The sequence below is a fragment of the Oryctolagus cuniculus genome, chromosome 16, assembly GCF_964237555.1.
Source record: "Oryctolagus cuniculus chromosome 16, mOryCun1.1, whole genome shotgun sequence".
In the NCBI taxonomy this organism is placed as follows: domain Eukaryota; kingdom Metazoa; phylum Chordata; class Mammalia; order Lagomorpha; family Leporidae; genus Oryctolagus; species Oryctolagus cuniculus.
This window is the reverse complement of record NC_091447.1, coordinates 60,421,842-60,433,013: the sequence shown is the minus strand read 5'-3', so window position 1 is coordinate 60,433,013 and position 11,172 is coordinate 60,421,842. Positions and strand designations below refer to the sequence as shown.

The following is an 11,172-nucleotide window of genomic DNA, read 5'->3' as shown; positions in this document are numbered from 1 at the left end:
CACATTGAAGGAAAATTGTCTTTTTTGCTCCCAGTCCTCTGCAGAGCAAAAAGACTTGTCGGATTCGGGAGAGGAGCCTCGGGGGGAGGCTGAGGCCCCCCCCCATGGCACGGGTCACCCCGCGTCAGCTGGTGAGCGTGCCCTAGAGCCTCCTGCCCCCGCTAGCACTTCCGCCAGCACTCCTCCGCCTCCCGCTCCTGAAGCCCGGCTTCCTCCTTTGCCGCGAGAACTGGCAGGGGTAAGTCCACACCACCCAGCACTCCCGCTGCCCAGGGATCCCGCCCAGACGGCCCCTTCCCTTTCGGCCCCTCAGATCCAGACCCCAGACCATCGTAAGCAGCTGATGGTAACTTAAAAGCAGCAGGAATTCCTCCAGCTCCCTTTGAGTCACGCTGCGGCCGCACTGGGAGAGGAGCCCCTCTGTTAGGCGTTTCTCACGGGACTCTGTGCCCCATAGCAAGACGCTGATCTGTTTCCTGAAAGAGACGCGAGGGGCCGCAGGGAAGCTGACGAGTCGGGGAGAACCTTCCACGCCAAATTTGACCCCCGTCTCCCCACTTGCATTTTTCTTTCTCCTTTCCCTGACTTCGGGCATTCGTGTGCAGGGTCCCAGGAACCCGACAGCCCGGGCTCCCCGTGTCCGTGGGAAGAGGAGGTGTCTGGCACAGGTTGCTTGGCCAGACTGATTGTGTGCGGAGCGTGGTTAGGCGGTGAACTGCCTGTCTCCAACCAAAGCAGGAAGAAGAAAAGACTCTCCCTTTGAATCCAGAAGGAGCCCTTGAGCCCTTTCTCTTTGTATTGAGAAGCTTTGGAAGACCCTAGGTGGAGAAGACGGTGAACTTGAAGAACAAGAGATGTCTGGGGTTTTGGAAGTTTGAGGAGTTGGGCCAGGTAAACACCGTCCTGCACTCAGGACTGACCGCTCCGTCCTGTAGGTAGCTGCTGACCGAAGACAGGGAGCAAGGACTTTCCAAGAAGACCCCAGGCCCTGCCCCAGCCAGACCTTAGCGCTTCCTCCTGTCACACACCAGTCCCCCGTTCTTGAGAAAACCATGACAATTCAGTTTCAGCCAGAAAACCCTAGGATACGCAGGAAGAAGTGGTGTTCAGCCCAAGTGCGGTCGGAGCTCTGTTTTCACATCTTGGAGGAAGCAGTGTGAGATGGAAGAAGAAACAGTCCATGTGCCGGGGTTGGGGGCATCCTTCATGGCACACAGGGGTCTGGGCAGTGGGGCAGACTCGGAAGCCGCAAGAAAGCTGGCGCCACAGCACGACCCTCACGCGAGCGAGCGCCAGGGCCACAGCACAAGGTTTAGGAGGGGTTTGCGCTTTTTGCTTATTTGTTGGCAGAGCAGCTCCTGGAGACCTCTCGTGAGTTGAGTGTGCACTCTTGGGGGCACAGGAGACGGTTCTGAGCGTGGATGAGCTTCGGTGGGGATTCCGCTCAGGCCCTGCGTCCCTAAAGCCCAGCTCGCCTGGGACCCTCTTCCCAGCAGGGTTCAGAGAGAGAAGCAGATGGGACAGCTGCCCTTCTCCCAGAGGCCCACCAGGAAGCGTCCTGAGAGGGCCTCGGCTTCTTGATCCCCTTGGACTTTGGGTCAGAAGCACTCGTGCTGAGAGATGCGAGCAGAGCCTTGGGCTGAGCCAGGACCGGGACTGGGGGCAGTGCACACGTGTACCAGTGTCATGCTGAGGGCTCGGAGCACCATGGTCACAAGGCTTGGTGACAGCTCTGAGCCAGCTGGGGCTTGCTGCCTGGCTCTTGGCAGAGTAAACCCTGCCAGGTCGCTAGCGGCATCCCTAACCGGCCTTCTCTACTGCTTGGGTTGTTGAAGGCAGGGTAGACTTGACTTAGGTCAGTCAGGCCGTGAGCCAAGCCGGGTGGAGCCTGACGGCGCTGCCTTGTGGCCAAGGCCCTTTTCCTTCAACACCACACGTGTGGGATCTTGCTGTGTCCCACTGTGGGGTCCAGGAAACCAGCCACGCTTACCCCAGGCCTCCCCGTCGTGCTGGCCTGCCCTCTCGACTCCAGGCCCCTGGCGACAAGGTAAAGCGGAGAGCTCCTTGCCCCTGCCATTGTTCCGTCTCATCAGAGCCCTGGCCCCGGAGGAGCGAGTGCCAGGACACCTGCCGGCCTGCAGAGCGCTTGGACAGAGGCCAGACTGCGTGCCGACGAAGCTCTGGGTCCTACGGAATCGCACCGGACTGATGTTCCTGCTGGGGCCCGGCTGAGCTTCACGCGTGGTTCTTAGAGCCCCTGGGGAGTTTCACAGGCGTCTGGTTGGACCCCTGTGGCCAGACAGCTCCCCTTCACCTTGCAGGGGCCTTGACCCTCACCGCCGGCAGCAGCCAAGCCTTTGGAGGTGGCTTCTCACCTGCGACTTCACTGGCCGCCTGCTTGATAAGGATTCTGAGCTGGTGGCCTCTCCCACCGGCCCGTGTCTTGGTCTGCGTCCCACACAGCCGCTTTGGTGCAGTGGGAATGCTTCTTGGGTTGGGGGGGGGTGGGGCCTGGAGCCACCGTGCGTTGTCACTGCTGCGCCCGGGCAGGGATTCCCTGGGGCGACGCAGGCCAGGCGGTGGCCGCTGTCTGGGGAAGCTTGCTCTCCGGTCTGTCCGGGCGTGCATTGCTGCTCATGCGCCGTCTGCCTCTGCAGGGCAGCCTCTGGCGCCGCCCCTCTGCCTGCTCCTTGCGAGCGCACGCCGGGCAGCCTCGCCAGGGCTGTTTGTGAGTGAGTGTCGCGGTTGTGGCATTGCTGTCGTCTTCTGCACCAAGAGCCTTCGGGGGTCTGGTGTGGCACTGGAGTGAGCCCTCGTCAGGCTCCCGTCCTGTCGTGCCCGAGAGAAGCGGGAGGGTTGTGTGCTCTGCCGCCTGCTTCCCTGTGTACTCTGGGCCATCTGCATCCTGCTGCGCCTCGCAGCGGTGGGGTCTGCTGAGGGAAAGCAGAGGACCACACACCCCCACGGGGGTCCCTGGTGCAGTGACTGGGCGTGGGGTCTGCTGAGGGCAAGTAGAGGACCACACACCCTCACGGGTCCCTGGTGCAGTGACTGGGCCTTGGGCTGTCAGCGTGTGTGAGTGCCGTGCAAGAGCTCGGACCCGGCAGCCGTGGCAGGAATTTGGCAAGTGCTGGTGAAACTCGTGCGGGCCAGCGCGGCCGGAGGGGTCTTCCTGCCCCCAGCTTTCCCCACTGTGGGGTGCGCGGCGGGAGGCAGCCATCAGCGAGCTCAGCCCTCTCCTGAGAAGGCCTTCCACGTAGCAGGGTGCTGGACAGGGAGGCCCCGCTGGGGGCCCCCGGAGGCAGCTGCTGAGGACGTCTGGGAGAGCCGACGTGTCCACCGAAGGTGACCACGGTGGCGGCCGTTGCAGCCCCACTGGGGGTCCCAGCCGCATTTGCCCCTGTACTGTCCTTACTGGGCCTTGGCTGCGCACCACACAGCAGTTTGAGCCATGGGTTGAGGTTCTCCTGAGGTTAGGGCCCTAGGGGCGTCTGCATGTTGTCTGGCTGAGCTACGTGAGGGACGGGCTCCCTCCGCACAGCATCCTAGGTGTTGCATATGTGCACTGCGTCGCAGCGAGACATGAGAGGCAGTGGCGTGGACGTGTTGACCCTAGAGGTGACGGGGGTGTGCCCAAACGTGATGAGCTTGATAAAAGGGCCTGTGCAGTGAGCAGTGGTGGATGGGGCTGAGTGAGCCGTGGCGGGGGAGCTGCACTGCTGCCCCAGGCATGGGGGAGGGAGAAGGCAGGCTCCAGCGTCACCCAGCGTGGTCGTGTTCTCCGGCCACAGCCAGCACCGCACAGACGGCGAGAGGCCAGGAGGGAGCCCAGCGTCGGGCACCCTGCTCAGGGGAGGTGATCTCCAGCACCCACCACGTTCTTACGGAGACCTGAGGCCCTGCGAGGTGTGGCTTGTCGTGAGGAGGCCTCGGATACGCAGAGCTCAGCTCGCAGCACTGGAGCTGGCTGGTCCCGCCCAGCAGTCGGCGGCGTCAGGAAGCAGGAGAACGTCTGAGCAATGAGGCGGGACTCGTGGAGCACGGAGCCCATGGGGACACCGCCGGCAGGGTGTGTCCAGTGCACGCGGCCCGGGCGGCAGAACTCATCTCAGCTGTGAAAGGGTCGAAGTCAGAGTGCCTTCTCCCATCGCACTGGAGCCAGAGTGGAAGTCGGAAACTCCCGTGGGTCACTGCAGGCTAAGGGCGGGTATGGAGGCCTCCTGGGGTCGTGACAGTGGGACGTCTCCACAGAGCCATGGAGCAGGAGGAGACTCAGGGCCCTGGCCGTGGCCACGATTGTATTGGTGCCTCCCACTGTGAGGTTGGCATCGGTGCCTGGCGTGTAGGTCCTGTCACTGACCGCGGGCCCGTGAGCACCTGTGTGCCAAGAACCATTTCTCTCCTGGAACTCGGGGTCTGGTGAGCTTGCCAGCCCAGTCATGGAATCAGAATCAGCGCCACGGAGGAAACGTGTGCGGCACGTGAAGACCCCGCAGCCCAGGGCGTCGCTGGACAAGGTGGCACAGAGGCCTGAGAGAGGATGGCCAGCCTGGGTCCCAGCAGTCAGCCCGGAGGCCCCCGTGGAAGGGCTTTGTACAGTGGGCATGCTTGTTGGGTTAGGAGAGAAGGGCTAGGGCCGCAGGACGTAGCCTGCCCTCAGCATGAGGTGGGAGGAGAGGTGGCACCTACGCAAGGCTGGGGCGCCCCTCTGAGGTGAGGCTGTGAAGAGGGGTGGGCCTGGGGGAGGGCCCAGGATGGGGGGACTGAGGCCCCAGGAGTTATAGGCCACGGCGTCAGCAGCCGGGTGTGCAGACGCTGCCTCCCTGGGCCGAACGTGAGGTGAACTGGTACCTGGAGCCTGCACCCCACTGGCATCCCCCAAGGAGAGAGGGCATTCCCGGAGAGGGGGCTGAGGCCGGCCTGGTGACTCCTCCCTGGGCTTTCAGATGCGGGTCTGGGCGCAGCAGGAGGGGTCTCTCAGCCCTGCTCTGGTCCTGGTCTTGGGACCCCTCTTCGTAACTCTTTGAGGAGAGGCTCATGTCACAGCCTCGTCTGTCCTGTCACGTCTGTCCCGGCATCTAGTGGAAGCCAGCTTGCCTTGAGAGCATGGCCACAGCCAGCGTGAGGCGTGAGCGGTCAGAAGGTACCAGGAGCTTGGCCTGGCTGTTGGCAGGGCCCTGGGCATGGGCACACGTGCTGCCTGTGTTAGCCCAGGGAACCTCAGCACCGTCCCTGGAGAGGAGGCACTAGGCTCGACCAGCCGAGGCCTGCCTGGGCGCAGTAAGCTTCCCCGCTGGCCCGGTGGGCTGCAGGTCTCGAGAAACGGGGGGTGGTTTTCTTTCCACGCTCATGGCCCGGCCCTGAAGCGGTGAACGTGGTGCTAACCTGCGGGCTTGCCTGTGACCAGGTGGTTTGTTCAGCCTGGGACTCTGGTGTTTGCAGTTGCCCAGGGACTGATGGCACCCCTGTGTGTCCTCAGGCTCACGGTCCCCCTGCCTGGCGGTCACCCAGGTTGGGGTCCAGTCCTCGTGTCGTGAACTGACTGTGCAGCTGCCCTCTGGACAGTCACTGCTGCACGTTCCAGTCCACAGCCTGCGAGCGCAGACGGTGTTTACATTCTTAAAGGATTATAAAAACAAAAGCAAGGAGTATACGGCAGAGAGCAAATGTGGCCCTTACAAAGCCAGAAGTACAGGCTGCCTGTCCCTTTATGGGAAGACGGGCCGCCCCCGCCCCGAGGGAGGAGCTTCTGGCTCCTGGCGGCTCCTGCTTTATTTATTGCAGTTGGCAGAGCGCGTCCAGCACATCAGCTCTTAATCTCTCGCAGCTCGCAGCTCTGGGGGCAGGCAGTCCTCATCTGGCTCGACTTGACCCCTGGGGAGCCTTCTGGAAAATAAGAAACTTGACTCTTCTGCTTGCTCTTAAACCGAGTGTTGGGTGGGCCAGGAGGTGGCCCGGCCCGGCCCTGGAGAGCGACACGTCCCGAATCCAGCACGTGCGGGGCGGGCGGGGGCGAGGGGGGCTTTCTGTAACCAAGTCTGTTTGCCAGTTACGTCCTGCAGTGAGAGCTTGGTACTGGAGGGCGCTCTCCCGCGCCTCCCTCCTAGCCTGTGGCTGTCCTGTGAGCTGTAGGATTGCATCTGGGGATTGTGGGCTTTGGCCCGGAGCATTCCAGCTCTGCCCGTCTTTCCCTGCTCTGTAAATGAAAGCCTGTGGAGGCAGGAGTGCGTGCCCTAGAACGTTCCAGAAACTGCCCGGAGGGGTGTTCCGTGTCCACTGTCAACAGCCCGCCGCCCTCGTGGTAAAGAGGCTGGCCTGGGCACTGGGCAGGTGGAGTCTGGCAGCGCTGGCGCGGGGCCCTGGTACTGTCAGTGCTTTCCCGCCTGCTGGGCAGGTTCCTTGGCACGTGTTTCTGTGGGCCAGACGCAGAGTTTCTTCAGCGGCTGGTTGAGGTTCTGTGGACGCGTGGCAGGCCCAGCTCGGGGACTTGGCCCTCGGCTCTGGGTCGCCAGGCGCCGTCTCACCGCCCTCCTGTGTGCTCTCGTTTCAGAGGTCAGCTGGCGGCTCCAGTCCCGAAGGGGGAGAAGGTAAGGACGTCTCCGGAGCCGTTGGCCCTTCCGTGGTTGGGAAGGAAGCAGCCTGACGGTCCTCGTCCCCTTTGTTTTCTGTAGATTCTGACCGGGAAGATGGCAACTACTGCCCTCCTGTCAAGCGAGAACGAACGTCCTCACTGACCCAGCTCCCCCTCTCACAGCCAGGTGAGCTCACCTCGCGTGCCGGGCAGCCCACCTTCTCCGGCACTTCCGTCCGTCGTCTGTCCCCTGCCCGGCTCCTGGAGAGTGCGTCCGAGTCTCGGCCTCCGTCAGGAGGAGGGCTCGCGTCTCGTGAAGCCGTCTGTCGGGGTGGAGGCAGGCCGGGCTGTGGAGCCTGGCGGAGGCTCTGGCTGCTGTAGTCCTCTGTGCAAGCTGCTCCACCGCTGTGGACGGAAGGGGGAAGGGGCACAGGGACCTTGCTGCATGCCAGTGGAGGAGCCACACCCACAGTCACGCGTGCACACGCATGTGCACACAGGAACCAAGCCCAGAGGCCCCAGCAGACGCACAGTCAGCATGCACACGCACACAGTAACCGTGTGCACACATGTGTACACACAGAGTAACCAGCAGGGCCTGGGGAGGCCAGGAAGGAGGGGCTGGCTGGGCTCAGACAGGTGGGCTGAGGGTGAGGAGGCCCTGGGTGGGTGGTGCACTCTGAGCACCTGCGGGCTCAAAGGCTAGTGCAGGAGAGGGGCAGGCTCCAGGCACAGACGGGTCTTGTGGCTGCTACCTGGGCGGCGTGGAGAACCTGAGCTTCAGCCCCCAGCCACGGGGATGGCCCGGCAGCGACGGCTGCATCACGGTGTGTTGTCTCACGGTCTCGGTCTCGGACGTCTGCAGTGCCGACTTGGAGACGTGTGTCTCGGGACAGGTTCTCCAGCTGCGCGGTCCAAGTCATTGTTCCTGCAGTTGAGCCTTAAGGAAGCCCCCGTAAGGGGGGACATTCGGCAGTTGTCTGCGTGTGCAGAAGTAGTGCAGGTGTTACCGGAGGGTGTGACATAGGTGACGACCCTGCAGGTCATTCCTGTGGCACAGTGGACCCTGATCGGGATGTGCCCACCTGCCCTCCGCCACTGCCTGTGGTCCCTCGGGCACCGGTGCTGAGGGGCTCTGCAGACGGTCTGCACGTCAGGATGCGGAGTGCTGTGCGCTTGCCTGGTGTTCCCACAGGACTGGCAGCGTCTGCTTCCTCCCCGTTACGGCTGCTGCTGGCACCACGCAGGAGAGCGAGGCGCCGTGTGTTGTGGCCGTGGGCTGACGGCAGAGGAGCACTGCAGTGTCCCTCTTCCCCTCTGGCCCACGTAAAACCCCCTCTCCCCCAGCGCACCGGCCCTTAGGAGGGCCTCGGCTCTCGCTGAGCAGGGACGTGGACAACAGACGTGGTACCAGCAAGTTGGGAGTCTGCCCTGCCTGCGCTCTGTGCGGCCGCCTGTCCTCACGGCACTGTTAGATCCTCAGTGAATTCCGCTTCACCTGTGGCAGCCTGTAGGCTGGCCGGCAGCTCAGGAAGCAGGCAGTCATGTAAACCAAGAGCTTAGACACGTGACAGTGAGGGTGGAGCCTCCTATGCCCTCCACTCCCATGGCTGCTGCCCCTGCCGGGCCTGCGGCAAGGTGGGCAGCCAGGAGTGGGCCAGGACACAGTGAGCCCTCGGGTCGAGGGGGCCTGGCCGGAGTGGGCCAGGACGCGGTGAGCCCTCGGGTCGAGGGGGCCTGGCCGGAGTGGGCCAGGACGCGGTGAGCCCTCGGGTCGAGGGGGCCTGGCCGGAGGCGCCTGTTGGCTGCCAGAAGAGGCAAATTTCCTCCCCCCTGTTGGTACGCGGACCCTCAAGCCATGGGCTCGACACCCGGCCTCCGGGGCAGGCTGCCCGCATGTGCACCCTGCCTGTTGGCTCTTTGTCCTCTTGTTCTCTCTCCTGCCTGCGCCTCCTTGCCAACAGCATAAAGCACAATGGCTGTCTTCCTGCCATCAGCCGTCAGTCCTCCGCGGGCACCTGGGCCTCAGCCCTTGCCCCCGCCAGTCCCGGGGCGCACTGAAAGGCAGGTGGTTGCTCTTGGGTGAGGGTAGGCATGTGGGCCAGGTCCCGGGCCGCTCCTGCGAGGGGGTGGGGCTTGTTCATCTTTCTAAGGTTCACACAAGCCGTGTAACCACATTGATTTTCAAAGATCAAATCAAACAATCCAGTGAAAAGACCCCCCGGCACCCGCCTCCTCCCTGTCCCGGCACACAGGGCACTGCCGGGCAGGGTGTGCTGTCCTGGGCCCTGGCTCTGTGTGTAAAGTTCTCGCATTCATTAACACCGCCTTGATCTGCTCAGATAAATAGATTTTAATCACGGCTTCAGCTTGATCCCTCGACGGGAAGACAGAGCCTGCCTTTTTTGGGCTTTCACTAGAGAACTTCAGGATTTCCTGAAAGTTTCTCCCACATGACTGAAATTCCCCATAAAAGATTTAATGAGCGAGGTTAACAACGCGAGTCCTGTTACTCGACCTGCCTGACGTAGATTTATGGCTGACTTCAAAGGCAGGCTGTCGGCGGCCCGGGCAGGAGGCAGCCGGCAGGGCCCAGGTAAACCGGCAGGGCCTACGGCAGGAGCATTTATGACTGTGGATTGACTGATGGCACCGTTCCAGCCATCAGACTCCTGCTGAGTCTCGATGCGGACCATTGGAGCTGAGCCCCTGCCCGCACCCTGAAGCAGGCCCCGAGGCCCACGTGGCCTGTAGGTGATGCCAGGTGGTCCCCCACCACCGCTACCACCGGTGGCCTGCCTTCCGGCCGAGGCTGTCAGGAGCACTGCCGTGCTGGGTTACACATCCCTCGTGGCCTCGGGTTCTGGAGTCACAGATCACCTGCCCTCTCCCCCAAACCCTTGTCTGCAGGAAGCGGCTCAGCCGTCTTGTGGGCTTGAACACAGCCGTGGCCTCTAGTCCCCGCTGCCCGGATCCACGTCCCTTCCACACAGCAAATTCCTGTCCTTTGCTGCCTGCCCACCGCCTCGCCATCTTCTGCTCCTTAGCCCTGAGACTTGGAGGGGAGTGATAAAGTGCTCACAGCTCCCCTACCTCGAGGCCCCGCCCCTGGGCCACAGCCGTCCCTCACAGCAGGGTCGAGTCCCTGTCTCCCTGCGTCTGGAGTACTTCCTCAGTCTGCTTACCCTCATGACCTTGGAGTTCACCCACTGCGTCCCTGGATGCTCTGAAGCCATGCGGGGGCTTCCCCTTGCACATCCCCGCCTCGCCTGTCTGGTGGGGCGGGCTGGGAACCTGATCTGCCCTCTGGGTTTCCTCGTTCTCCGTCCTCAGCCGGGCCGAGCGCCCGTCCTGCCAGGCTGCCTGCTCTTGGGTCCTCTCCAGCATCTGCTGCACACCAGGTCTAACTCCTGGATGTTTTCCTGCTGCCCCTCAGACGTCGCACGGGCCTGTCTCAGCGTGCAGAAGGCACCCTTGGACGGCAGCCTGCTGGGAGGATGTAGGCTGCCCACGGAGGACTTTGTCCACCGCGGTGCTGGCCTGCGGGCTGGGGCCTGGGCTGTGTGCTGAGCCTCAGGCACCCGCGCAGGAAGCACTGCTTCGCCTGCATCGCACCCTGGCCGTGCTGCCAGGAAAGCACGTTTCTGGAAGGAGGGGAAAGATCACCTCCGAGTCCGTGGCTTGAGACCTGCGGGGTTGGCCACCCTCTGAACGCTGCCCTGGGCCCCTGTGTCCCCCGAGTCCGCAGTGCCAGGACAAGGGCGGCCTGGGGTGTAGGCGTGGAGCAGCAGGTGCCAGCATCCCGTGTTGGAGTGCCAGTTCAAATCCTTGCTGCTCCAGTTCCCAAGTACTTGTGGGAGACCTGGGTGGACGTCACGGCCCCTGGGTATGGCCTCTCCCAGCCCTGGCATTTGGGGAATGAGCCAGCAGGGGAAAACCATTTCTGTCCATCTTTCCCGCTCTGCCTTCCAAGTGGGTGAAAATGAATCAGTGAACCTCAGAATGAGAATAGTGGGAGCTCGGAGGGAAGGAGGGGAGGTGTGAGGTGTGCGGCACCTGCGTGCCCAGGTGCTGCTGTGTTGGCGCGGGTTTCCTGCGTATGTGCACAGGGCCAGGCTCTGGGCTCAACCTCGTGTCTGGCCTGTGGCGGCAGTGGCCAGGCCTGCCACCCGCACTGTGCAGCCTGGCCTGGGCTCAAGGCTCAGTCATGGACGCCAGCACCAGGAGCTTCCTGTGCATTCTCCGAATCAAGAGCTGGGAACACAACTCCATACTAGCTCCTGAAAAAGACCACGGGGCCACCATTCCTCCCACCCAGGGTGCCCGCTTCTCGGGTAGCTTATGTGACCGCTCTGTCGGGGCGGACACCGCGGCCACAGCTGTGGACACCTTCAGGCTTGGCTCCTTCACTCTGGCTGGTGTTGCTGCCCAGGGAGGGAAGTTGGGGTAAGCACACAGCCGGCAGGAAGTGGGCCTTCTAGTTCTGGTTTGTTTTCAAGATCTCATTTGAGGGGCTGACGCCGTGGCGCAGCAGGTTAATCCTCCGCCTGCGGCGCCAGCATCCCACGTGGGTGCCGGTTCGAGTCCCGTTTGCTCCTTTT

At 63.0% G+C, this 11,172-nt stretch overlaps 1 protein-coding gene across 10 annotated transcripts in view; it reads left to right on the top strand.

Annotated features, from left to right (window-relative positions):
- RANBP3 (RAN binding protein 3) overlaps positions 1–11,172 on the top strand; it is a 47,171-nt gene that overhangs the window by 23,461 nt on the left and 12,538 nt on the right. For 5 of the 10 annotated variants that reach the window (XM_070058719.1, XM_070058718.1, XM_070058721.1 and 2 more), the window contains 3 exons: positions 35–238; positions 6,551–6,587; positions 6,672–6,758. In XM_070058719.1, coding sequence (XP_069914820.1) covers positions 35–238; positions 6,551–6,587; positions 6,672–6,758 — 328 coding nt within the window. Of the gene's footprint in view, positions 1–34; positions 239–6,027; positions 6,302–6,550; positions 6,588–6,671; positions 6,759–11,172 lie in introns of those variants that run through there. The other 5 variants (XM_070058722.1, XM_070058720.1, XM_070058724.1 and 2 more) reach the window with 2 other exon arrangements.